At 56.0% G+C, this 22868-nt stretch overlaps 12 protein-coding genes across 12 annotated transcripts; 9 read left to right on the forward strand and 3 right to left on the reverse strand.

Annotated features, from left to right (window-relative positions):
• Window positions 1-78: 78 nt before the first annotated feature.
• SCHCODRAFT_01118157 (uncharacterized protein) lies at window positions 79-1027 on the forward strand (the record flags this gene model as incomplete). The annotated part of the gene is made up of 2 exons (XM_050341051.1): window positions 79-146; window positions 205-1027. Coding segments are annotated over exons 1-2 (834 nt in total), but the record flags the coding sequence as incomplete, so codon positions are not given.
• Window positions 1028-1115: 88 nt separating this feature from the next.
• Window positions 1116-1946, forward strand: SCHCODRAFT_084446 (uncharacterized protein). The gene is made up of 2 exons (XM_003035797.1): window positions 1116-1658; window positions 1708-1946. Exon 1 carries the CDS (start codon window positions 1155-1157, stop codon window positions 1650-1652), a length of 498 nt encoding a protein of 165 aa, XP_003035843.1. The 5' UTR covers window positions 1116-1154; the 3' UTR covers window positions 1653-1658; window positions 1708-1946.
• A 12-nt stretch (window positions 1947-1958) lies between these two features.
• SCHCODRAFT_02607237 (HSP20-like chaperone) lies at window positions 1959-2865 on the forward strand. Its single transcript, XM_050344256.1, has 3 exons — window positions 1959-2314; window positions 2384-2608; window positions 2668-2865. The coding sequence occupies exons 2-3, from the start codon at window positions 2390-2392 to the stop codon at window positions 2764-2766; spliced, it is 318 nt and encodes a 105-aa protein (XP_050202991.1). The 5' UTR covers window positions 1959-2314; window positions 2384-2389; the 3' UTR covers window positions 2767-2865.
• A 272-nt stretch (window positions 2866-3137) lies between these two features.
• Window positions 3138-5733, forward strand: SCHCODRAFT_02674701 (uncharacterized protein). Its single transcript, XM_003035795.2, has 5 exons — window positions 3138-3941; window positions 3999-4141; window positions 4191-5108; window positions 5158-5276; window positions 5324-5733. The coding sequence occupies exons 1-5, from the start codon at window positions 3456-3458 to the stop codon at window positions 5374-5376; spliced, it is 1719 nt and encodes a 572-aa protein (XP_003035841.1). The 5' UTR covers window positions 3138-3455; the 3' UTR covers window positions 5377-5733.
• A 12-nt stretch (window positions 5734-5745) lies between these two features.
• On the reverse strand, window positions 5746-8076 carry SCHCODRAFT_02607244 (uncharacterized protein). The gene is made up of 9 exons (XM_050344257.1): window positions 7987-8076; window positions 7658-7935; window positions 7468-7597; window positions 7276-7415; window positions 7124-7226; window positions 7033-7073; window positions 6748-6967; window positions 6196-6687; window positions 5746-6123 (listed from the first exon to the last, which is right to left on the reverse strand). The coding sequence occupies exons 1-9, from the start codon at window positions 8046-8048 to the stop codon at window positions 6018-6020; spliced, it is 1572 nt and encodes a 523-aa protein (XP_050202993.1). The 5' UTR covers window positions 8049-8076; the 3' UTR covers window positions 5746-6017.
• Window positions 5784-6208, reverse strand: SCHCODRAFT_02030703 (uncharacterized protein). Its single transcript, XM_050341564.1, has 2 exons — window positions 6190-6208; window positions 5784-6123 (listed from the first exon to the last, which is right to left on the reverse strand). The coding sequence occupies exon 2, from the start codon at window positions 5997-5999 to the stop codon at window positions 5820-5822; it is 180 nt and encodes a 59-aa protein (XP_050202992.1). The 5' UTR covers window positions 6000-6123; window positions 6190-6208; the 3' UTR covers window positions 5784-5819.
• Window positions 8077-8208: 132 nt separating the features above from the next.
• Window positions 8209-9069, forward strand: SCHCODRAFT_02562418 (uncharacterized protein; the record flags this gene model as incomplete). Its single annotated transcript, XM_003035794.1, has 4 exons — window positions 8209-8462; window positions 8511-8622; window positions 8675-8807; window positions 8855-9069. 4 exons carry the CDS (start codon window positions 8209-8211, stop codon window positions 9067-9069), a joined length of 714 nt encoding a protein of 237 aa, XP_003035840.1.
• SCHCODRAFT_02607249 (protein prenylyltransferase) lies at window positions 9010-12570 on the reverse strand. The gene is made up of 7 exons (XM_003034963.2): window positions 11958-12570; window positions 10624-11906; window positions 10497-10575; window positions 10246-10446; window positions 9920-10192; window positions 9789-9870; window positions 9010-9734 (listed from the first exon to the last, which is right to left on the reverse strand). Exons 1-7 carry the CDS (start codon window positions 12534-12536, stop codon window positions 9271-9273), a joined length of 2961 nt encoding a protein of 986 aa, XP_003035009.1. The 5' UTR covers window positions 12537-12570; the 3' UTR covers window positions 9010-9270.
• A 58-nt stretch (window positions 12571-12628) lies between these two features.
• Window positions 12629-14163, forward strand: SCHCODRAFT_02607253 (protein prenylyltransferase). The gene is made up of 7 exons (XM_003035793.2): window positions 12629-12676; window positions 12724-12834; window positions 12880-13007; window positions 13056-13288; window positions 13350-13544; window positions 13594-13773; window positions 13824-14163. Exons 1-7 carry the CDS (start codon window positions 12674-12676, stop codon window positions 14006-14008), a joined length of 1035 nt encoding a protein of 344 aa, XP_003035839.2. The 5' UTR covers window positions 12629-12673; the 3' UTR covers window positions 14009-14163.
• Window positions 14164-16128: 1965 nt separating this feature from the next.
• SCHCODRAFT_02562427 (uncharacterized protein) lies at window positions 16129-18152 on the forward strand. The gene is made up of 6 exons (XM_003035792.2): window positions 16129-16361; window positions 16412-16774; window positions 16830-16964; window positions 17021-17107; window positions 17170-17557; window positions 17612-18152. Exons 1-6 carry the CDS (start codon window positions 16203-16205, stop codon window positions 18070-18072), a joined length of 1593 nt encoding a protein of 530 aa, XP_003035838.1. The 5' UTR covers window positions 16129-16202; the 3' UTR covers window positions 18073-18152.
• A 106-nt stretch (window positions 18153-18258) lies between these two features.
• SCHCODRAFT_02562430 (uncharacterized protein) lies at window positions 18259-20393 on the forward strand. Its single transcript, XM_003035791.3, has 6 exons — window positions 18259-18503; window positions 18558-18932; window positions 18985-19119; window positions 19173-19259; window positions 19313-19697; window positions 19747-20393. The coding sequence occupies exons 1-6, from the start codon at window positions 18321-18323 to the stop codon at window positions 20211-20213; spliced, it is 1632 nt and encodes a 543-aa protein (XP_003035837.1). The 5' UTR covers window positions 18259-18320; the 3' UTR covers window positions 20214-20393.
• A 1070-nt stretch (window positions 20394-21463) lies between these two features.
• On the forward strand, window positions 21464-22837 carry SCHCODRAFT_02607268 (uncharacterized protein). Its single transcript, XM_003035790.2, has 3 exons — window positions 21464-21526; window positions 21581-21968; window positions 22022-22837. The coding sequence occupies exons 1-3, from the start codon at window positions 21521-21523 to the stop codon at window positions 22477-22479; spliced, it is 852 nt and encodes a 283-aa protein (XP_003035836.1). The 5' UTR covers window positions 21464-21520; the 3' UTR covers window positions 22480-22837.
• Window positions 22838-22868: the final 31 nt, after the last annotated feature.

The raw sequence follows: 22868 nt of genomic DNA on the forward strand, positions 1-22868 counted from the left end.
GTTTACCTCTTTCACGGCATTTGCCGATTGTCAATGGCAAGCAGGCACAAATACGGATAGCGACCGCGCTTGACCTACATACAACTTTGTCCTTCATAACCGAAGCACTCATTGCAGAGGTAGCGGGGTCCAAATGGGTAGGCAAGGTGAACTTGGTATCAACATCGATGTTATAGCTTAACAAGGACCTAACAGCTTCTCAAGCACAACTTGCCGTGGACGCAGCTGACATGGTTCTGCAAAGCTCAAAGCCATACACGAGTATCGGGCTATACCGCGAGGGCGTCATACCGGACGCATCTCAGGCCTTGCAGGCGCAGGGAATTGCTCGAGACCTAGGCTCTGAACTGGATAGCGTCGATGCGGCGATTCGCCGTTTGCATGCTCTGCGCGAGACACTCGAAGTCCGCCTACAGTTCACCCGCGCATATCTCGCGTCAGTGCGCCGGCTTCCGCTGGAGCTGCTATCCGACATATTCATCTACTCCGTGGTAGGCCAAGAAGATCCGACCATGATAGCCCTTACGACGCTCTCTCACGTCTGCTCGTCGTGGCGTACTGCCGTTTGGAGCACGCCTGAGCTTTGGACGCACATTAGCGCGCCGAAATCTGCACCGCTCGAGCTGATCTCCACGGAAGTCTCCCTTTCTGGCCAGCGCCCACTCTCCGTGGACAGCAGGCTGATCAGAAACTGCCAGTCTCTGAAGTCGGTCCTTGCCGAGCTCCTACCGCATGCAGCTCGGTGGAGGGAGACTTACCTCGAGGGAAATTGTCGCAATTACGCCCCCATATCACCCCCGGACTTTCGCATATTGTACTCGGCCTCCATATACCTGACGTCGCCGTTCTTTCAGAACGACAAGCCTCTGAAGTTCCTGGCTCGTGCATCGGAGCTACGAGAGTTGGCGTTAATCATCGCGCTCAAGGTCGGGGAGTCCTCTGCCCTCCCGGAAATCTTGGGACTGCCGCCACTTCATCTCACAAAGCTCTCGTTACGGCTAGGATACCGGTTCGATGGACCCATCGCAAGTCTCATTCCCGTCCTTGCGCTGTACGCTACAACGCTCGAGGAACTGCACATAGGTCTATTCTCTAACCATTCGATGAGCCGAGAAATCGGCGCACGCCTCTCCGCGAGCACACCTGCGCTGTGCATGCCATCCCTGCGCGAGATCACCCTCGAGTACCATACCCAGGATATCCTCGATGGCCTCGATCTTCCCGCACTTCAAAATCTGACGTTCAAGTACGTCGACGTAATCAACGACGGGGACCCCTTTCGCAGTCTCTACAGCCTTATCTTGCGGTCCAAGCCACCGTTGCGCGTCCTTGAATCAGATAGCAACGTCGTCCACACCGACTTCTTCCTATCCTCACTCGCAAAGCTTGATCACTTGGAAAGCCTGGTCATCATCGAGCCCTTTAGAGAAGGCCGTGGTGTCTACCTCTCGACCGACATGGTCATGAGTCGTTTGACCTCCCCGGCGATCGCCCCGCAGCTGAAGCGACTGGAGTTCAGGTTTCCATCCAACCATGATGCCTATCCCAGAGGCCTTCTCCCATCCTTGCGCGCTCTGCAGCAATCGAGAAAGGGCTGCCACATCCGCTTGTGCCGTGACACCGAAGATGGAGTTGTCGAGGTCGGAAGCTAGACAGAGGTTTGCTATTTGCGTCAAATTCCTGTTCGCGCGCTCACCTGTATCGCAGACATTGAGGTGGCGTAGCCAACAGTAAACCGCTAGACTCCTAGTCGTGTGATGTATTATCCATATCTTCTTTTTCCAAGCTTTGCGCTCTGGCAGCGCCGATGCTGTCTTGCAGGACCTTTGAAGCTGCACCGCTGTATGTGTCCATGGCTTCAAACTGCTCGACAAGTGTATCCCAGCGCCATGCAGTCCGTGGCCAACTTCATGAGTTTATTCTAGAATATTCTTTGGCATTCTCTCTTCCGCGCAGGACCGCTGTACGATGCTAGCTGGGTATAGAATCGTCTAGACAGGACCTCAAAAGGCGCAAACGTGTCATCCCACGTCATATGGCCTTTCCATCATTTCCAGAAATTACGGGTGAGCCGGGTGGCCACAAACGTATAAAAGGCGCCCAACACCAGCCGCATCTGCAGAACAAGTACAAGCATCTTCACTCGACTCGAGCAACAACTAACGCACCCCACTCTACTCGCCTATACTCTACTCGACAGCGATGTCTCTCTTCCGCTACGAGCCTTTCTACGACGTCGACCGCATCTTCAACGAGTTCTTTGGCGAGGCTCAACGCCGTCGCGGCGAAGGCACCTCTAGCGATGTCGTCCAGGCCTTGAAGCCCAGGTAAGTACTCATTCGTACTGTGCTCGTCGTCGAACACAACCGTGCTGACGCCCCTACCCAGGATGGACCTCCACGAAGACGCGGAGAAGAACCTCGTCACCGCGACGTTCGAGCTCCCCGGGCTGAAGAAGGAGGACGTGCAGGTGAACTTGCAGAACGGCCTGCTCACCGTGTCCGGCGAGACCAAGTCGGAGTCGGACAAGGAGGAGCAGGGCTACGCGGTGCGCGAGCGCCGGTACGGCAAGATCTCGCGCACGCTGCGCTTGCCGGAGGGCGTGAAGGTGAGTAGCTTGTGCGGTCGGTTATGGATCATGGATGAGAATGCTAACTCGAATTTCAGGAGGACGAGGTGAAGGCCGCGCTGGAGAACGGCGTCCTTACCGTCACCTTCCCCAAGACCGGCGCACAGAACACGCCGAAGAAGATCACGGTGGCATGAGTTGAATGAGCTTGATGATGGACTTGCCTTGTAATCACGGACTTGGATGGAAATAGCACTGTATCATAGCAAGCAAATGGATGGGATTTCTGTTGGCTACTTGGGTGTGAGACGTAGGTCGATTATGATTATGTGGGGCTAGGTTTTCTGGCCCTTCTGTAAGCCTGGTACTGTACAGGAGAGGTTGAGAGGTTGAGTTGATATCCTGCCAACAGAAGGATGCGCTGTAGCATGGGAAGCTGAGGATGCCCGAGCCAAGTGATGGCAGAAGCGAAATCACCGAAGCCCGGGGTGATGTCGATCAGCTGTGGGGCCTCTTCCAAGAAAGGAAGGTTCCAGGTTCAAGATGCTCTGTGCCGCCGTCTACCTACACTGACCCTCACGGCCCAGATAAAGACTGTTTCAACGCTACATAGTGCAACAGAACCATACAGTACGTCTCTAGCGCGCTTTTTGAGCAGCTCAAAAGGCGAAGTAGACATGAAAGGAAAGGACAGCATCTTGGCGGGGGCGTGGTTCGAACGCAAGACGTCCCAAAACGGCCACGTTGGCCGCGGTGGAAGTTCGCTGAGCTGGCGGACGGATGACGCGGCAAATGCAAGCGAAAATGCGGTGCGAAAAATCGGAAGTTCAGAAAGTTGGAAGGTTCGTCGTTGTTTTCCGCAGCCCGCCGTTGGTGCGCCGCCGCGATGTCGTCCGACATTGAGATGCTCTCCGAGGCCCCACGCCGCAGCGCCTCCCACCGCTCGACGCCTGTCTACTCGCTACCACCATCGCGCCAGCCGTCGATACCAGACGACCGCAGCTTTATCGAACCGGCGCCTCGCGACCCCACGCCCGTCGCCCCACCACCCGCTTCCGCCCCCGCCGCCTTCCTCCATCCACCAGAGTCGTCGAAACCGGTCAGCAAGGCCAAGGCGAAGCAACGAGCGCGCTCGCCGTCGGGATCGCCACCACCACCCGAGCGTCCGCCGCTGCAGACGATCCGACTCGACATCACCCTCGGCGGGCCCGACAACTATGAGGTCGATATCGCGGCGCTTGCTCGAGAGACCGGCCAGCGACCACCTACGCCCGTCGCAGTCAAGGTCCATCACGATAGTGGCGACAGCGAGGGCGAGGAGGGCGACGTCGAGCCCGACGAAGGCGGGAAGGCCCCGAAGCGGAAGAAGCGGGTACGCTCACATGCCTATTCCGGACTTGTATTGTACTTACCTCCTCCTCCTCCTCAGAAATACGGCGCAGACTACTACGATGTCTCCGACCCCTTCATCGACGACTCCGAGCTCGCCATCGACGAGCGCAAATTCTTTGCCCAGACCAAGCAACAGGGGTTCTACGTCTCGTCTGGCGAGGTGGCTCTCATGAAGGACAAGTGCGGCGTACTTCATCATTCCTTCTGCATCTTACTTATCGCTCGCTAGAAGCCCAGCGCGGAAGCCCAAGTCACGAAAGATGCCACTGACAGTCGGCAACGTCGTCGCGTCCGACGCAGGTCGATCACACGGCAGCGCAATCAACAGCGCCCTCCGCGCCATCCAGGACGGTTCCCGCGACGCTCCCATCCCCGTCTCCGACACCGATGAGCAAGATCGCAAGCATGCTGCCGCCGCCGCCGCCGACAACGACAGCGCCGTCACCGGCCAGAAGCGCAAGCGCTACATCACCGTCGTCGAGAACGGCAAGAAGCGCAAGCTCGTCGACATCAACTCCTTCCACCCGGACATCCAGCGCATGGTCGAGTCCCTCAAGTCCGCCATTGCGCACGAGAACTGGGAGGTCAAGGGCAAGTTCCCGCCGTCCATCAAGCCGTTGCTCACCGACCTCGCGCTGCTCGCGATCCGCCTGGACGAGTACGACGACGCGTTCTTCGCGCTCATGCCGCAGCTCTTTCCCTACAACAAGTTCACGATGACGAAGCTCATCAAGCGCACTGTCTTCCACGACCACATCGCCCTGCTCACCGAGCGCCAGGATGCGCTGCTCGCCCAGCTCAAGCAGCTCGCGGACGAGGGCTTCCCCAAGGCGGAGGAGGACTATAAGAAGAGTCTGGCTGCTTGGAACAACCGCCAAGAGAAGGCTGCGGCTGAGAACGGCGCACGCTCTGAGGACGACAGCAACCACTCTGCTGTGCCCACCCGACATCCTACGGAGGAGCGCGAGTTGCAGGATGCCATGGACGTCGACGGCGATGCCCCGCCGCCGGCGACTCAGCCTGAGAAGGACAAGGGGACAGCGAACCCGCCCACTAAGAAGTTCCGCATGAACGAGCAGATGAAGACCATCGTTTGGCAGCTCGTCCTGCTCAGCAATGAGGTCTGCCGCCTCGAAAACGAGAAGAAGTGCGTCTGCACGCTTTGCCGAACCTCATCATCTCTGACCCCTGTTTAGCCAACTCGAGGGTTCGGTCATCCAGATGAGCGAGCAGGGAATGCGGAAGGTGCTCTACCAGAAGATCATCGCCGCCTTTCCAGACGGCTGGGTGTCGTCCGGTCAGATTTCGCGTGATGGTAAGCAAAGCAACACCCGCATATACCCCCTTCTGATCCTCTTCTAGTGAGCGCGATCAAGAAGAGATTGGAGAGGGAACAGGCTGAAGATCAGCAATGAGCCTTCGCTGGCGCTGTGCGCATCTTCCTGCCCCTTCTCTGCTTCGTCTCACGGAACATCTCTTCGGGCGCTATGCTCGACACTTACTCTACCTTACTCGAACACCAGCGGCTGCTGGCTATGCTCATCGTCTCGCCTTAGTGTACGTCTCGCCCTACCTCCGTCCATGCGTACGTTACTGCTCGTACGTCTCTCGTATACGCCCCCGCGTTTACGTCCCATCCACCCTCTACCTACGCATCCGTCTCGTCCTCGCTCTGTGTACTCGTCAGCCTCGCCCACATTGTACATACGCACTGGACCCTGTCTGTCCGTTTCTTATTGTTAATAAAGCGACTCTGGGTTCTATCATCGTCATTTCGTGTCTTTAGCACACCACACGGGCGTCCTTTTGGCAAAGCGACCTCCAATTCTCCATTGCTGCAGGTTGTCGCTCGTTAACTTCAGTAGTGGGCGTCAATCGTCCAAGATTGTAGATTACGTGAGTAGAAGAGTATGATAGCTAGCAGTACAAGATGATTGCATAGATGTACTGTATCGTAAAGCAGTCCGACGCGCAAACTCCAAAAAGTAGGTCGCATAAAGTGTCCATCTGGACCAAAGTGTGTCGTGCTCATCCTCATCCTCGGTGACCTATAGCATCAGCAGATCCTCGTACTATACACCACTCGCCGCTGCATTTTCTCCGCCTCGGTCAACGGTGGCGTCAGCGGGAAGTACAGGATTTGATACGAGTCCTTCTTGTTCCTGCGAAAAGATGTCAGTACATCTTCATCCACAACGATAATCGTAATGAACGAAAGTGGTGCTGACACTCACAACTGCTTCCCGTCCTTCCTGAAGAACCGCATCGTCTGACCCCAGTCCAGATCCGGCTTCGGTGCAGAGGCACCCCCGCGTGGTGCCAGGGCGTTGGCGCGGGTCGATGTTGGGCCTTTGGGGGTTGCCGCATTGCCAGTAGGCGCCTTGTCCCCATTTACATGACCCGCATGCCTCTGCGTCGCCCTCTGGTTCGGCGGCGACTCGGGCGCGCGCCGTTTGCCGTGCTTTCGCAACGATCCGTGCTGAATGAAGTCTTTGATCTTGTGCGCGTGAGGGTGGCGATCTTGCGAGCCGGTAGGATCCGCCTCTGGACTGTGCGAAGGCCCATGCTGATTGCGTGGAGGTCCTTGTTGGCCACCTGGAGGACCTTGTGAGGTCTCCGCTTCCCTCTGACCACCCTGATCCCTCGAGGATAACGGCGATACTGCGGCGGACTGCGCGAAACCAGCATCCGCTAGCGCAGCTTGTCTGAGGTGCTTGGTGGGTGTGCTGTCAGACACAGCGTCAGCCCTTCTTCATACCCCATCGAGATCTCAACCAACTACTCACCGTCCAGGATCCAACGTCAACAAGTTCACCCTCCCATCTCTCATCTGCTCATACCCGACGATCGTCTGCGAATGCCCATTGTACTGCAAGATGATGGGCATCCTGTCTGTTGAGACGATGGGCGAAGAGTTCATCAATGCGGTGTTGACGTCGGTAGCTGCTGGTCTAGGGCTATTTGGCGGGTCGAAGTACTGCATGATCCACTGGATGACGGGGTCGGCTGGAATGTGAGTTAAGTGAGATGGATTGGTGTAGGATTTAATGGACCACAGTGATGAAGCTCACCATTGGGCTGATTCTTCAGGTCGAAGTCGACGAGCTCCGCTCTGCTGGAGATTGGCATCCACAAGTCGACTGCATGTAGTAAGAGGCTTACGGTATGCCTCTACATGCAAAAGCAACCCATAGGTCTGCGGTGCCAATCCATTTGCCGGTCCCAACGAGCTTCTTGAGTTGTTGTGCGCCTTCTCGGTCGAAGCCTGTGCGACTGCATAAGCGATGCACCTATGACCAGCCTTAGTCACGTACCCACTGCCCAGGCCTCCTCGATCCATCGCTGCAGATTGCGAACACTTGGAGGCACGAGAGGTCGTTGTAGCAGGTCCGCGTATGCTGGCTGCTTATTCTGAACCATAAGAATGGCGCATGCCATGAGAAAGTTGCGATAACTAGGGGAGGAGAATGGAATCAATGCATGACTTGTGATTATGTGTGGCGCACCCGCAGCCCCAGGTTCGGTCGAACATCTCGTTGGAGATGTGGATAGCGCGATGATGGCATATAACGGCGTGCTGTGTCTTCCCGCGATCAAATGAGCGACGCAGGGCACGCTTTAGGAGGGGGATAACGCCTGACGAAGGTTGTGTTAAGTACATCGGGACAAGGTAGTAGAGCGCGGCAAGATATGCACCTGGAGTGAAGCATGATGGGGGAGGTGTAGGGAGACCTGGATGCCAGAACCCCGAATCGCGAGTCTTCCAATTCATGGAATCAAGGGCACCTTTGCCCTTCCCCTTCCATGACGAGCTCGACGTTGTCCTGTTGCGCTTGAAGTTGTTCTTGGGTATCTGTGCAGCAGCTCCGGATGGTCCTTCGTCTTTGAAGTGATTGTCGTAGTGCTCCTCGCGCTGCTTGATAGTGAACTTGTCGAGATTGATGAAGCATAGTTGACATTGTAGCGCTTCGAGGCTGATGACAGAAGTCAGTAAAATATACTAGTGGCGAGCCTAAGCAACACACCCATTACCCCCGAGTCCCGCCTCCGATGCATCCAGTCGTCCACCGGCCAGAGTATATGACATGACGAGAAGTACAAGGTCAAGGAGCGGCGACGCGTCCGAAGCCTGCTAATGATGTAATCGGAAGCAAAACGCGCGTGACCAAATGTGACAGATCGTGTTGCCCAACTCGGCCTTTCCTTTTGTTCCTCACGTCCATTCATCGGTCTTCCTCACGCCCCAAATGAGCAGCCGATTGGCATCATTCAAGGGTCCCTCGACGCCAACTTCATCTCCCGCGCAGGCACAGAAGAGGGGAGGGGGAAACAGCGCGCCCAATTCACCGTCGCGCGCAGGATCGACAGAGAGCACGTACCATCGACAGGTGCGAGCTGCTATGCAAGAGCTGCAGTCGATCGCACAGACATGGGACGAGCTTGTACTGCATGACGGATTGAGGGCAGCGAAGATTCTTGTAGATAGCAGAACAGAGCTTGAGTGCGTTTAGTTCTTCACGTGCAGTGCTCGAGTCTCAACGCAAGCCAGGAATGCACTTGCGCTTGTCCCAGGACGAAAGCCAAAGACCCATCTCGTGAGCGAGAAGATTTTGGTTATGGAGAAGTGCATTGTCGATCTAGACGTAGTACTCAGCAAGCTGGTCAGTTCACGCTCTGAAGCCCCTTCGATCATGCATCTTACGCGATTTGCAGAGGAAACAATTCCAAAAGATGAACGCGATCATTGACAGTCTGGAAGCGGTCCTGCAGAACGCGCATAAGACCAAGGGCTGGCAATGGGTCAGTACCGAACCCTTATGGGTAACATGGCCGCTGGAGAAGTTCGGTGAGTGCTCTCGTGAGGAATGACCTTCACCATCTCATCCCTTTCAGTCACCGAAGTTCCGGACCTCCTCGTTCCCTATCACAGGTCCTTGGAAGAGCATACCGGGATGATACAAAGTCTTCGCAAGCATTCGCTCTCTTTTGAGGAGTCACGCTTGATTATCTCGGAGTGGGCAGCGCAGACCGACCTCGAAGACGAGGGCTGGGATGCGAGATGGAATGATCTGTGTGCCGCGGAGATCGATCGCTGGGGGCGACGATAAGCACGCAGACCACTCCAATGGTATTGGCGAAAGGCTGGCCAGCGGTATGCCGTGCGTCAGGCGCAAGACCTCACGCCGAATGAGGGTGATTTCTCAAGGGTCGCTGTCCGACACCAACACCACGATCGCGGTCGGTCTTTCGATGCTACACGGCTTGGCCCCCAAGGCTCTTCGTGTCACGATACCTACAAGAATACACGCCTACTCCTCATCGTCCGATATATGGATCTCCTCCGCATTCTCTACTGGCTTCGCCTCCGCCTCCTTCACCGGATTACTCGACGCACTCACAAACGCCGGCCCCTTCACTGCCGCCCTCTCCGCCGCCGCCATCGCGTCCTCCCCTGCCGCCGCCGCACCATCCTCCCCTTGCGCATTCGCACTGGCAGCACTCGCGGACACGGTCTGCGCCGCGAGGTAACTGGCCTCCGTGTTGAACTGCGCCTGCACCGCGCGCTTGAGGCGCAGCATCTCCCGGAACGTGTCCTCGCTCCCGGTCTCAATCTCGAAGCTGTTCCACTCAGCCCAGAACTTGGGGTTCGTGCGTGGGTCACAGAACTGGGAGGCGTGTGCGTAGATGGCGCGCGCGCGGTCGATTTCGCCAAGCTTGCGCTCGAGGGCGGCGTAGCGAAGGCACATTTCGGCGGTTTGGCGGTCGGGGAGGACTGGGAAAAATGTGCTTCAGAATGTGTATGGGAGAAGGAAGACGGGGAACATACCCTCCAAGGCGCGCTCGTATATAGGGCGGGTGGCAGGGAGGCCATAGTTCTCCGTCGCCTTTGCGATGTAGATCGTAAACATCTACATTCAACACGTCAGCATTTTCCCCCATGTACCAGAGCCAACACACCTCGAACTTATCCTCATCCGCCACCACCTGCGTCGCACGGTCCAAAATTGACATAGCGCGCTTCGCCAGGCCATGCTCCTCCTCAAGTTTCGCGTACATCAAGAACAGCGGCTTGCAGAACTTGGCCGGGCACTTCTCCAGCGCCTGCTCAAAGAGGTCGCGCGCGCGCTCGAGCTTGGAGCCGCCGTAGCGCTTGACGAACTTGGAGAGGTAGATGTTCCAGAGCTCGAAGGAGACAGGGAAGGTGAAGAGCTCGACACCGCGTTCGTAGACCTGTGGACGCGTTAGGAAAGGCTATGATAGGATGGTGAGGGATGAAGTCTTACCTTGAAGCTCTCTTCGTAGTACTTGTTCTCTTCCAAGAATGCGGCGTAGTTAACGATGATTTGTGCGTTGGCGATGCGTAGGTCCAGGATCTTGTCGTAAACCGCCTTTGCAGATTCGACCGTCCCAATGGACTCTTCCAAGTCGACATAGAATGACCAGAGCTTGAGCGACTTGAACAAACGAGTTTGAACTGATAGTGACTGAATAAAGCGTCAGGTCGGAATGCTGGCGCACGACAAAAATCATTTACCTGGTCATGATAATTAATGCGAGGGTTCTTCGGGATAGCCGCAGCTCGCTGCATGACCCGGATCGCCTCGTCGTAGTTCCTGGACGTCAGTTAGCATCATGCACCAACACTGAAGGAAACTGCGCACTCATGACGAAGCTCGAGCTCCGCCCACTCGCACCAAACCTCTGCTAGGTCATCAACATTCTTGAAGTGCACCTTCGTCGCCTTCTCCAGGATCTTCCTCGCAGCGTCCAAGTCGGGCTCCGCCTCCCTCGTCGTTCCACCTTCCTCATAGAACTTCGCAAAGTTCACGTACAGACGATGCAAGTTCGCCGTCGCCCTCCTCGGGTTGATCGTCTCCAGCGCCTTCGTATACGTCTCCGCTACCTTCGCATCGTCCTCTCCCCACAACGCCACCCGCTTCTCCCACTCCTGTACGTCATTCGGATTCCGCCTGAGCAGCACGTCGTTGTTCAGGAACGGCCGCCGATCCATCAGTGCCTCGAACTCCTGCATGTGCTTCTGCAGCTCCTCCTCGATCTCTTTCGTCGCCTCCTCGTCGTCTTCTTCCTCCAGCGTCTCCATGTACCCGCTGATCACGGACTCGTTGAACTCGGCGTACGCGTCGAAGATCTGGGTGAAGTCGCGCACGGTGACGACAGCCGCGAGCCCGGCTTCGAAGGTCTCCTTCGCGCGCTCGAGCTCAGCGCGGTTAATCCAGTAGGTCGCCAATCCGGTCCAAAGACGCCCCGCCTGGTCCTTGTACACCGAGAGGCCATCGTTGCGGATGATCTGCTCGATGTTCAGTTTGCGTGGGCTCTTAGGGTCCTCGTCCTCGTCATATGGCCGTGTCTTGCCATCCGCAGAGACAGTGACGGGGATCGCAGGACCTGCAACGCGCATAACCTGACCGGTGACGGATGCGGGCTCGACGACCGTTGATGCGCTGGCAGCGGCTTCCTCTTCCGCTTTTGCAGCATCGTTCGAGGTGTTGGTGTCGTCGACGTCGAGACCAACCTCCTCGGGGTACTTTTCGACGATTTCGAGCCAGTCGAGGAGTAGCTGATACGGACTCTTGCCCTCTGGGCTAGTGTACTCGCCGCGAGCAGCTTTGCGCGCGAGTGACAGGAGGTACTTCGCAGCCTCGAGAGGTCGAGGAGCGGAGTGTGGAGAGTTCAAGAGGAGGTGGGTGAACCGCTCAGTGATGCTGGGGTCGACAGCAAGGTATCGCCGGTAAACAGCGACCATAGTTGCGCCGCCTCGGGCTTCTGCCCAGAGAAGATAGCGCACCCATATGCGGTGGTGGAGGGATGGTGGCAGAGTGCGAAGGGCGCGGTCGTATGTGTGACGAGCGTGTGTGTTGACGAGAGTAGACGGGCAGAGGGGATGATTGAAGATGGAAAGGTACATCAACCATAATCGTGGCATCTGGGGGAACGTCTTTAGTAACACGAAAGTAATGAAGGTCAATCGACGCACCTTGGGCAACCACATGAGGGCGCGCTCGAAGGTCGCGACAAGCGCCTTCCACTCCTCCCAGCCCACTACGCCGTGCAAGCCCCCCTCCCACTGCTCGAGATCCTCCTTTTCCTCCTCCAGCGCGTCCTTCATGTCGGGGAACTTTTTCCTGCCGCCGGCCTTCTTCTTCATGACAAGCTTGCCAAGCACGAAGGACATGCGCATAGTCAAGTAGGACTTCCATAGCTTGTACGAGCCAGCGAACTGAGTAAGTGCTGCCTCATAAAGGTATGTCAGTCTTTGCAAAGACAGGCGCCCGAGCGGAGTTGCAAGAGGTCCCAAGAGCGCGGCGACTTCGGGAGGTACGTCGGCAGGAAGCTTCTCTATCTTCGACTGGGCGACATAGGCTTCCCTCGTAGCATGGATGGCAGTCCACCAAGCGCGAAAAGATGTGGGATTTCGCAGCAAGTCCTCTTCGCGTGCAATGTCATGAACCGTGATCAAGTCCGGCACGGATTTCGGGGTCGGGATGGGGAATGTGAGGGGGAATTGCGAAGTGAGGGAGTCAAGGGAGACAGACTTCTCCGCAACGGACGGCATTTTGTAGGAAGCGGAGGCGCGCCGACGAGCGTTCAGGACAAGGTGCACGCCGCGCGATCAACATTGCCAAACTCGGTTACTCCTTGTTCTCTGACGTCCATTGTCCCCGTCATTGTACTTCGTCGGAATCTCAGAATATGGTAGGACATTCGTCCGACACAGTCAGCGAGGCTACAATGCATCTTAGCATGGAGTCAAACGCGTCGTCTACACGCCAGAGGCGCTGGAGGCCAAGAAGAAGCGCGAGCAGGCGAGACTACAAGAGTACCTTGCCCTCTCTGAGGCCGTCTTGAGCAAGGTCAGCGAGGTTCTTGATCGACAGGACAGGGTCTCATCTGAGCAGAAACGGGCGCGCGAGATCTCTAAGGAGGCGTTCGATCTAACGACGAAGATGCTCGAGATTAACCCCGAATTCTATTCTGTGTGGAACTACCGGCGCGATATCATGACGAAGGGCCTCTTCCCCGAGACGTGCGTGACTCTCTTCCTCACTGATGCTGTACCCTTACGCTCTCGCAGCACTAAAGAGGGAATCAACGATCTTCTCTCGGCTGACCTGGCGCTTACTACCGCCGCCTTGCGAGCCCATCCTAAGGTCTACTGGATATGGAATCACCGCAGATGGTGTCTCGCGAACGTCCCTGATGGTCCCGGAACGTCCGAAGAAGGGGACGTCAATGGATGGCGGCAGGACTACTGGAACAAGGAGCTCTATATCGCCGAGCGGATGCTGGAGGTCGATGCACGCAATTGTAAGATCGTCCTTACCACCCATGCTCACCCTTGCTTTGGACGTCGCTGACTAACTCACAGTCCACGCATGGAACTACAGGCGATATGTCTCGGCCAATATGCCCGTTCCAAGACCCGCCATGAACGAGATCGACTACACGATGCAGAAGATCAAGTCCAACTTCTCCAACTTCAGCGCTTGGCATCATCGCTCGAAAGTCTTGCCAACCTTATGGCAAAGTGGCGCATTGAACCCGAAGGCCTCCCGTGAGACTGGTACGTCCATTGATTATCCAAAATGCGACTCGCACTGACTACGACGCAGAGTTTGACTTGGTGCGGAACGCGATGTACACAGATCCCAACGACCAAAGCGTCTGGATGTACCACCGATGGCTCGTCGGACCTGGTGACGACCGAGAGGTTCTCGAGCGCGAGATATCTGCAATACAAGAGTTGCTGGAAGCCATTCAAGATGAGCCAGACGAGGGGTCCAACGTAAAATGTGAGCACATTCTTACTTGAATCGCTGAATTATCACTGACTGGTCTGAAGGGTGCATGGACTCCCTTGTGCATTACAAGCGACTTCTCTTGCGAAAGAACTCGGGAGCGGTTGACACTGATGAGCTCAGAGGAGAATGCCTTCAGCTCCTCGAAGACCTGCAACAAAAGGACCCTGCGCGACGGCAACGATACCGAGATATAGGCGCTCATCTTGACCGTGCCGTTCCGTGCTAAGACCTAAACAGCATACTCGTCCTGTGGTCGCATACTACTATGCAATAAATGTCGTCTCACTCTCAATCGCGTATTCCTGGCGACCAAACTATATTCCCTTATGCATTATGATGGTACAGATTTACAAGAACGGGTGCCGTCCGGCACAGGTGCAGAGCTGGATTTACTTGCCGCACTTGCAGTCGTTGGCCTGGCACGAGCAGCTACAGACAGGTGTGAGCGAAGGTTGCAGGACAGGAGCAAACACCATACCTGCCGCTGCATTGGCAGTTGTTCTGGCCGCAGTGGGCGTCGACGGGGATCTGGGTGGTCTGCAAGATACAGGTCAGTACACTCTCGCCAACCGCGACGACGAGCAGCACTTACGGAGTACATGTTAGTCGTGTGTGCAGTTGTGAAGTGTTGTCTGTATCTCGGGTCTGGAGAGCACTGCGCCTCGTCGGACTGCCTTTATACTGTTCGAGGTGAGCAATTTGCATATGTTTGCGGGATTTAGTGAGGCGCCCTGGTCTCATACACCCCGTCATCCGCATGCACCTGCTGCCCACTAATTCGCGCAGGTGTACGGCCACGCCCGACACAGCGGGTCCAGTGGCCTACACACACGGCGGACACGCACTCGCGACACCGCCTACGCCCCAACTTTGATCAGAGGGTGTTGGACAATGGGAGTTTTGGCGCCCCCGACCTTTTGGCGTCGGCCATCGCCGCGGGTATCGAATACGCGGAGGTGAGAAGATGGGGCTGACGGTCGCACGTGAAGGGAGGCCCTTTGTTCGATGGAATTGGCTGGGTTGCCGCGCTCGGGATGCCATTCAGGCCGAAGAAGCAAGTATCGTACAACCAGGTCCCAAGACGACTGTGGCGTGGTGGTATGGGATAGGGATCGTACGTCCATTCATCCACGCTTGTCTACGAGCCTCATTCTACGCTAGTTCTGGCCAGAGTATCAGCACATGGACAACGTGGAAGTTGAACCGTGACGGCACACCGTGAGTGACAAGGCACCTCGCATTCAATGCGCGCTTTTCCAGGCAACCGTGCGAGTCAAGACAGGTCAGCGATGCTGCTTTATCACCGCAGAACGAAGTCAGGATGCCGCGGCCGGACTAGCAGAGCCGGCGCTCGCGTCCGAGATCCGCTTCAGGACCACAACCGTCTACTAGCTTCCCTCTCCAACAGCAACCAAGCGCCCAAATGCAGTTGCATTTGAAGAGGTCGACGTACTTCCCGGCTCCTGACTCAAACAGTCAAAATCGACGATAAGAGGGACACTGCTCCCAATGCCGCGGCTGCGGGAAAGGGAAGTGTGGTCATGAGGCGGAATTCCAGAGTTCGCCAGTTCGAGGTTAGAGCGTGAGTTTGCGGGCTGGCGTTGCGTGTGGTACGTTGACTGGCAGGGTTGTTACTGCTGGCGTATAAGAGCGAGCTCGAAGCGACGTACAACCTCAGGCTCAATCCACAGTACCTCTATTCTACTCGACCACCTTCGTCTCACCGCCAGCATGGTTTCCGTGCGTAGTCTCCTCTTCATTATAACTTTCGGGAGTGCTGACATCGACGTTCGCATACAGTCTACCCACGTCGTCGTCGATGCCCACTGCGGCAGCTCGTCCTGCCAGTGCACGACGACCTCGAAGTAAGCACTGATCTCGTGGTGTGTGGATGTAGATGCTGACATCGTCGCAGCTGCTCGTGCCAATCCGGCCAGTACAAGTGCTCGTGAACGGCCACACCGACTTTCCCTGGCTTATCACTAGGATAGCATGTCCTGTCACGAACCCCAGGCCCCTTCTATGCGCCAACTGTGTATCATAATGTTCTCCCTATGCACTGGCAATTGACTCTGACATGCCCTACCTGATACCTCATGAGTCTTCTCGACCTCAATGCGGGATGCGATGGTATCGAAACCATAGCCTTGAGGATATACCTGGTTGAATTGATAGGCAGCGGTGGTGACCTCTTGCCGTGGCCGTCGCATTGAATCTGAGTGAATATGTAGTCCGCGGACCGCTCGGGGGCACATCAAGTTCGACCGGCTTGCCGTCCCGGTGATCCAGTGATCTCTCAGGACTAGGAGCGGCATCGGCCGGGCCTCAATTCCTTTCCTTTTGCCCCGTCGCGGTGTGCTCTGCGTATAAGCGCCTGCTCCAGAGCTTTCGGTCTTAGTATCGCTCACTCGTCTAGCATTATGATTGTCAACAAGTTTCTGCTTTGCGAGCACGGGCACGAATTTTGCCATCATTGCCTATGCGACTACCGGAGCGTCAACGATGGCACGTTCGACGATATGGATCCAGCCGCCATGCTGGAATACGTTCAGCTTGTCTCCAAAAACAAAGGCAAAGATGTAGGTATCTTGGCACCCACATATGGCGCGTCTGACACGTCGCTTCACAGCTGAGGAAGCCTTTGTCTATCGCCGGGAAATTCATACCCACAAGCGAACAGAAGAACGGCGACACTGGAGCCCTTTGCCAGTCTCACAAGCTGAGAGACTGTCAAGAGTGCTTCGATTGGAAGAAGATGCTCACCGAACAAGGCTCGAAGAAGGGCAAGGCGAAGGCCAAGCCGCACAAGATCGAAGATCGCGAGCAGATTTTGGCTCTTCTGCAGTCGATGGCTGTAAATCTGCCGTCCGACACGAAGCTGCCCAAAGATGCTCTCGAGAAGCGCTTGACTGCGGCGCTGTCCATGTGCCAATCTGTGTCTTCGTTCTCGGATAAATTTCCATTGGACCCGTCTGTGTGCCCAGCTTGGAAGGTGTGACCGCCGATCTAGCCTGAGGCCACATTGTTTAATCGTGACCCATCGACAGGACAAAAGTGCGCTTGAGGGATTCCGCATGGGGACGCTCATGGAGGCCTATCAGGCTTTTCGAGCGGAAAGCGAAGGTCGTGTCCCCAACGTTCTGCCTTCATACGAGAACGCTTTTAACGATCTTCGACAGAAGGTCTGTTCCTTTTCTTCGTCAAAGAATCTTCCGTATTTGCTGAGCCTCCGTACCAGATCATGTATCTCGCCAAGATGTACGACGACGGACAACCTACGTGCGTCTTGCAGGACGAGGAAGGTCAGGAGGCTATATGCGTGCGGGTGAGTAGTTCGTGTTTCGACCTAAAGTTATTCCCGCCAATCAATAGCACTGAATGTACAAGGTCTTGGGCGTCCACGCTCTGAACGACAAGACGCCGGTCATGAGCGTCGTCTACTACACCGGTCGTGCGAACGAGCCGAAGAACGACACATACGTCTTCATCTACGAGCAGCTGAAGAAGGAGCGGATGCTGGAAGTGCGATGCACGGTGCAGGAGCAGGCGCTCCTGAGGAAGCTTCTACACCACAATTCTCAGGAGCTCTCCCAAAACTACAAGCCCAAGCTCGAGCCGCACGAGAAGAACTTCAAGATCAGCTTCTTGCTACCGGTGTCTCCGCTCAGCCAGTTTGACATCGGAAAACTGACGAGCAATACTGGGTGTGTGGTTTGTGGCAAGAGGACGACGAGCCGTTGCACGGGTTGCTTGGCGGTTGCGTACTGTGGTCCTGGTGAGTTGCATCTTCTTGACCGATCGCCATACACGCGTCTGATGCCGTATACAGAGTGTCAGCGAGCTCACTGGAAGGACCACAAGTCGTTCTGTCGCGCTATCCGCGGCGGCAAGTGGCGCACCGTCAAGTTCACGCAGCAGCTCGAGATCGGCGGCCAGCGCATGTTCGGTGCCTCGCTCAACTTCTCCTCCCTACGATCGACCAGCTTCCAGCAACCGGACGAACCAGCTTCGGCATCTGGCAATCAACACAACGACCATGCGTTTCTCGTCAAAATTCAGCGGCCTGCTAGCCTTACGAGAAACGATGATCTGTCTGGATTGCTGGTCTATGATCGGGGGAGGACCTTCCAGGGGTATATCACGATTAGGGAGAACCCGGTGGGATACAGGGAGGTTATGAACGAGATGGCGGACGGGCGGCTGAAGGTCTACCGATGGGCGAAACGCGTGGGCGACTCCGAGCTCAATTTATGTCTCGATAGGGAACCGTTGACGGTGCCGCAGTGGTAGAGCTCGCATCAACTTGTACTCAGAACTGACTTGTACCGCCTTCAAAACACCTTCAGATTATGGGCCAGACGAGGAGGGACAGCTGAGCATTTCCTCGGACGTCCGAGGATTATTGCCCGGAATACGTCCCGGCGATCCGAGTCAGATGAGCGCGGCGTTTCCCGATCACATCGACTTGTCCGACTCCTTCACTCTGCGCGCTGGGGCGACGATAGAGCATCGTCTCTGAGCACGACATCCTTGCCAAAATGGCCGCCGAAATCGTGGCGTCCTTTTTGTTGGCCAACAACTTCATGTTTTGTAAATATGGATACGAATACTGCAGCCATTGCGGCTGCGACCATGCCTACGTGAATGACAACTTCCTTACCATGGACTTGTCTGCCCTCGAAGGGCGCCTCTCTGAGTACGGAAACACTGCTGGGCTGTTGGTATGTATCGGTGATCTTTCCCTCGGTTGATTCTGATTCAACTTGTAACCGCAGCCCAGGGAGCCCCTGTCTATCGCTGGGCAATTCACGACCATCCACAAGGAGTCAGGGCCAAACGGAGCTGCCTGCAAAGCGCACAGTCGCGAAGACTGTCAAGACTGCTTCAATTGGGATAAGATCATACGCGAGCAGCTTTTGAAGAAGATCACTGGCAAGGTATCCAGGTCCGAGGCGTCGAATGCAAAACTCGACGACCGTGAGCGGATCATAGGCTTGTTGAGGTCGATGGGCGTCACCTTTCCCGAAAAGACGAAGCTTCCGACAAACACTCTCGAAAAGCGCCTTGATACGGCTCTGAATTGCGCTCAGTTCGCATCAAATTACTCTGGCAAGTTCCCCTTGAATTGTGCGAAATTGCCAGCTTGGAAGGTACGCCAGCCGTCTCGTCAGGATTATGCTATTTATTGAGCATGAAAAACAGGGGAGAAGCATATTTGATGGTGTTCGCAGAGGTAATGGTGTTGAAGCCTTGGAAGCCGATCGCCTCAGGAGCGAAGGACGTGGGCGCGAACCACCTGCCCTGTATGTCAATGCCTTCACGGACGTCAGACAAACGGTTTGTTCCTCTAGCTACGTAAACATATCGTTCTGTCTGATCTAGCTTTCCAGGTTCTCAACCTGGCGAAACACTGCGACGATGGTATCACCGTACACATTTTCGAGAATCACGAACAGACAGAATGCATCGCCATTAGGGTATGCCCACGTATAACAAACAACGCACCCAAGCTCTGACCATTATTGAATAGATCCTCGGCGTTCACGCTCTCGACGACAAGACGCCCGTCTTCAGCCTGATCTACGCTCTTGGCAGCTCGCAGTCTCCTTCGACCGACGTGATCGACTTTGTCTGCGCACGGATGCGCGGCAAGATCATGCGGACCTACTGTACCGCCGAGGAGCAAGCCTTGCTCAGGAAGATACTGTTCATGAACTCCGAGAGGGTTTCCTCGGACTTCAGACCCAAGCTCGAACCGTACGAGCGGAATTTCAAGATCAGCTTTTTGCTCCCCATTGGGCCCCTCAGCCAGATTGACATTGGCAAGCTGACGAGCGACACCGGATGCGCTATCTGTGGCAAGAAGACGACCAGCCGATGCACTGGTTGCTTGTCCGTCTCTTACTGCGGTCAAGGTGTGCTCCGTCGTAGCTTGAATTAGGGGAGTTCTGACTTGTCTTAAAGCGTGTCAGAAAGCGCACTGGAAGGAGCACAAGGAGTTCTGTCGAACCATTCGCGGTGGGCAATGGACCTCCGTTAAGTTCACGACGCAGCTGCAGACGCCCGAGGGTGAACCACTCTTCGTGACGTCTATCAATTTCTCATCCTCGACGCCGACTCCCATCTGTGGTCCGGGCATACCTGTCGTGACTCCGCCCAACGTACACGGCGACAATGCTTTCCTCGTGAAGATCCAGCGGCCCGGAAGTATCGTTGCGCGCGACGACGATACGGCGGCGATGATGGTCTACGACCGCAATAGGTCGTTCCAAGGCTATATCACGCCGAGGGAGAACCCAGGCGGGTACGCTCAGGTTCTGTCGCTTCTTGCAGGTGGAAGGGCGAAGGTCTACCGTTGGGCGAAGCGAACGGACGATTGGGTGCTCAATGTCTGCCTTGACCGTGCGCCTGCCACCAATCCACCGTGGTGAAGTGGTGGTCGGGTTTTCCTATGGGTCGGTGATATCCTTTTCGTTGTCGACATGTGTGTAGGATACTTGTACACTCTCATGTAGCCTTCCGACAGCCTTTTGTATGCTTATCTGTACGGCCCCAAAACATTGTATCTTACTTGGGCCCTATGCGTAGACATTCATGCATTGGGATTTCTGCCGCCGAGGGCCCGGCAAATGCCAGGCGTAGGCGGCGCGAGGCGCGATCACGTGGTACGATCTCTCGTGCGACCGGCGCGTCGCATGGACGTCTTTTTCTCTTCACCTATCGTCGACCCTCGCCCCTCCATCTCCCTCGCACTCCACGACGCGAAACAAGCTATGGCTGACGATCTTGAGCGTGAGATCGACGGGTTGATCATCGTCAATTCCTACATCTTCTGCACTCACGGCCATGAATACTGCAATCACTGCATCATGGACGCGCGCATCGCCAACGATTACAAGAGCGAGGGCCAGGACGTCGTCGGCGTGCTGTCGCAGGAGATGATTAGACGTGCACAGCTCGGGATGAATACAGAGGTGCGTGCCATTGTCTCCCTTCATGCTATGCCCTCACACTCACCCTTGATCGCAGGAATACCAGCGCAAACCCCTCTCCGTCGCCGGCCGCGTCGTCAAAACCTCCCAAAAGACCTCCGCCGGAACTCCCCTTTACCTCTGCAAAGACCACAACGAAGCCGACTGCACCAAATGCTTCGACTGGCCGAAGCTCATCCGTGCGCAGAACAAGAGTAATAACAAGAAAGAGAAGGGGAAGGTCAACGATCGCGAGCGCGTTTTAGGGCTGCTTCAGTCAATGGGCGTGGAGTTCCCGCCGGAGAGCAAGCTCAGCGATGAGGTGTTGGAGAGGAAATTGACAGCTGCGTTGAACTATGCGCAGGATCTGAATGAGTTTGTGAAGGTGATGCCTTGGAAGCCTGAGGACCATCCGCTATGGAAGGTGAGTGCTAGTGTTGGCCCACGGTCTGGTTGCGGGAATGCTCAAAGACCCGCTTGTTTCATAGGAGAGCCAGAAAACCCCAGTCTTCGACGGTGTGAAGCGCGTGAACCTAACGGAAGCGATGCAAAATGCCAAGTCCATGTACGAAGGCCGCGGACGCATGAGGCTTTCCCTGTACAAGAATGCTTTCACAGACCTTCGTCAAACCGTGAGTTGATACGGGGACATCCGATACGGCGAGGATCGTGACGAACAACTCCAGGTGATGCACTTGGCCAGGAACTACGACAATGGCCACCTCTCTTGCGTGCTACAGGACGAAGAAGATACGGAGGCCATCTGCATGCGCGTGAGTGACGTCTGCGCCTTTCACGAGGGTCCATTTACTGAACACGGTGTCCAGATCCTAGATGTCCGCGCGTTGGACGACAAAACGCCCGTCCTCAGTCTCATCTACGCAACTGGGACCTCAAATGCCCCCATCCAGGACACCCTCGGCTTCATTCAGGCCCATGCAGAGCAGGGGTATATCGTCCGCATCAAGTGTACCACGCAGGAGCAGGCCTTGCTCCGCAAGCTGCTCTTCAACAACTCTGAGAAGGTCTCGCCGGACTTCAAGCCGCAGCGCGAGGAGTACGAGAAGAATTTCCGGTCGAGCTTCCTACTACCTGTTCGCGTGCTCAGCCAGGTCGATATCGGGAAGTTGACGAGCGATACTGGGTGTGCTGTGTGTGGGAACAAGACGACGAGTCGGTGTACGGGATGTCTTTCAATTGCGTACTGTGGGCAAGGTGCGTATGACGTCGTTCAATGGCGGAGAAGTAGGGAAGCTCACGGCCTCCAGCTTGTCAGAAGGCGCATTGGAAGGAGCACAAGGGCTTCTGCAAGACGATACGAGGGGGTACGTGGCGCACCATGACGTTCGGCCAACACTTCCAGGTCGGAGGCCAGGTCATGTCCGCCGTGTCCATCAACCACTCCTCGGGTAAGGCGAATACACCTATCAACAAGAAGAACGAGCCGCCCGCAAATGTGCACGGCGACAAGCTGTTCCTCGTCAAGATTCAGCGGCCTCTCGTTCCAGACCTCACCCAGCAAGCGATGATGATGGTGTACGACCGCAATAGGACGTTCGAAGGGTATATCATCCGGCGGGACAACACCGGTGTCTACGAGGAGGCGATGGCGCAGATGCCGTACGGGACGCAGAAGCTCAAGATCTACCGCTGGGCGAAGCGCGTCGGCGACTGGCAGCTGAGTGTCTGCCTAGACCGCGAGCCCGAGCAGGTTCCCCAGTGGTGATCGATGCGCTCGTCCCCGAAGCTTACCGGATCTTGCTGTTCAACTGCTCCAGTGCGCGGCTTCTCCAAGGCGTGTCGCGCCACACCTTGCGCTAGACCGTGCTGGGTTGTGGGTACAAAGTGTATGTCGGGCGGGCGTCATCGTGACAGGTACAGATAGGAATGACAATAGTGGAAACTTGAAAGCAGAAGCGCGCTCTTCGAAGCGCCGCCATTCGCAGGCGATAGCACTGGACTCCCGCCTCGTGGTGATACACGCGTTGTGGTGTGTGTTGTAGACTGCCCAAGGGTCTTAGAGAGGTCGTTGTGAAAGCTGTTGGCTGCATTGTCCAACAAAAGCAGGGGGAGCATGAACAATGCGAACGCGCGTCCGCACGTGTTCGGGTGGCA

The sequence above is a fragment of the Schizophyllum commune genome, assembly GCF_000143185.2.
Source record: "Schizophyllum commune H4-8 unplaced genomic scaffold SCHCOscaffold_1, whole genome shotgun sequence".
NCBI classification, from domain to species: Eukaryota; Fungi; Basidiomycota; class Agaricomycetes; order Agaricales; family Schizophyllaceae; genus Schizophyllum; species Schizophyllum commune.

What these genes read in the sequence shown, in the direction of transcription:
- SCHCODRAFT_084446 (XM_003035797.1), top strand. Translation starts at nt 1,155, where the DNA reads ATGCCATCCCTGCGCGAGATCACCCTCGAGTACCATACCCAGGATATC.
- SCHCODRAFT_02607237 (XM_050344256.1), top strand. Translation starts at nt 2,390, where the DNA reads ATGGACCTCCACGAAGACGCGGAGAAGAACCTCGTCACCGCGACGTTC. An exon ending in GCTTGCCGGAGGGCGTGAAG is followed by an intron (nt 2,609 to 2,667) that starts GTGAGTAGCTTG and finishes CTCGAATTTCAG; the next exon opens with GAGGACGAGGTGAAGGCCGC.
- SCHCODRAFT_02674701 (XM_003035795.2), top strand. Translation starts at nt 3,456, where the DNA reads ATGTCGTCCGACATTGAGATGCTCTCCGAGGCCCCACGCCGCAGCGCC. An exon ending in CGCCTCGAAAACGAGAAGAA is followed by an intron (nt 5,109 to 5,157) that starts GTGCGTCTGCAC and finishes ACCCCTGTTTAG; the next exon opens with CCAACTCGAGGGTTCGGTCA. An exon ending in CGGTCAGATTTCGCGTGATG is followed by an intron (nt 5,277 to 5,323) that starts GTAAGCAAAGCA and finishes ATCCTCTTCTAG; the next exon opens with TGAGCGCGATCAAGAAGAGA.
- SCHCODRAFT_02030703 (XM_050341564.1), bottom strand. Translation starts at nt 5,999, where the DNA reads ATGAGGATGAGCACGACACACTTTGGTCCAGATGGACACTTTATGCGA.
- SCHCODRAFT_02607244 (XM_050344257.1), bottom strand. Translation starts at nt 8,048, where the DNA reads ATGTCATATACTCTGGCCGGTGGACGACTGGATGCATCGGAGGCGGGA. An exon ending in GCGGGACTCGGGGGTAATGG is followed by an intron (nt 7,936 to 7,986) that starts GTGTGTTGCTTA and finishes TTCTGTCATCAG; the next exon opens with CCTCGAAGCGCTACAATGTC. An exon ending in CGAGGAGGCCTGGGCAGTGG is followed by an intron (nt 7,227 to 7,275) that starts GTACGTGACTAA and finishes GCAGTCGCACAG; the next exon opens with GCTTCGACCGAGAAGGCGCA.
- SCHCODRAFT_02607249 (XM_003034963.2), bottom strand. Translation starts at nt 12,536, where the DNA reads ATGCCGTCCGTTGCGGAGAAGTCTGTCTCCCTTGACTCCCTCACTTCG. An exon ending in GAGCTCGAGCTTCGTCATGA is followed by an intron (nt 10,576 to 10,623) that starts GTGCGCAGTTTC and finishes ACTGACGTCCAG; the next exon opens with GAACTACGACGAGGCGATCC. An exon ending in ACTACGAAGAGAGCTTCAAG is followed by an intron (nt 10,193 to 10,245) that starts GTAAGACTTCAT and finishes ACGCGTCCACAG; the next exon opens with GTCTACGAACGCGGTGTCGA.
- SCHCODRAFT_02607253 (XM_003035793.2), top strand. An exon ending in GGAGGTCGATGCACGCAATT is followed by an intron (nt 13,289 to 13,349) that starts GTAAGATCGTCC and finishes ACTAACTCACAG; the next exon opens with TCCACGCATGGAACTACAGG. An exon ending in CGAGGGGTCCAACGTAAAAT is followed by an intron (nt 13,774 to 13,823) that starts GTGAGCACATTC and finishes ACTGGTCTGAAG; the next exon opens with GGTGCATGGACTCCCTTGTG.
- SCHCODRAFT_02562427 (XM_003035792.2), top strand. Translation starts at nt 16,203, where the DNA reads ATGATTGTCAACAAGTTTCTGCTTTGCGAGCACGGGCACGAATTTTGC. An exon ending in AGGAGGCTATATGCGTGCGG is followed by an intron (nt 17,108 to 17,169) that starts GTGAGTAGTTCG and finishes TGAATGTACAAG; the next exon opens with GTCTTGGGCGTCCACGCTCT. An exon ending in GGTTGCGTACTGTGGTCCTG is followed by an intron (nt 17,558 to 17,611) that starts GTGAGTTGCATC and finishes TGCCGTATACAG; the next exon opens with AGTGTCAGCGAGCTCACTGG.
- SCHCODRAFT_02562430 (XM_003035791.3), top strand. Translation starts at nt 18,321, where the DNA reads ATGGCCGCCGAAATCGTGGCGTCCTTTTTGTTGGCCAACAACTTCATG. An exon ending in GAAACACTGCTGGGCTGTTG is followed by an intron (nt 18,504 to 18,557) that starts GTATGTATCGGT and finishes TTGTAACCGCAG; the next exon opens with CCCAGGGAGCCCCTGTCTAT. An exon ending in CAGAATGCATCGCCATTAGG is followed by an intron (nt 19,260 to 19,312) that starts GTATGCCCACGT and finishes ATTATTGAATAG; the next exon opens with ATCCTCGGCGTTCACGCTCT.
- SCHCODRAFT_02607268 (XM_003035790.2), top strand. An exon ending in AATTGCGTACTGTGGGCAAG is followed by an intron (nt 21,969 to 22,021) that starts GTGCGTATGACG and finishes CACGGCCTCCAG; the next exon opens with CTTGTCAGAAGGCGCATTGG.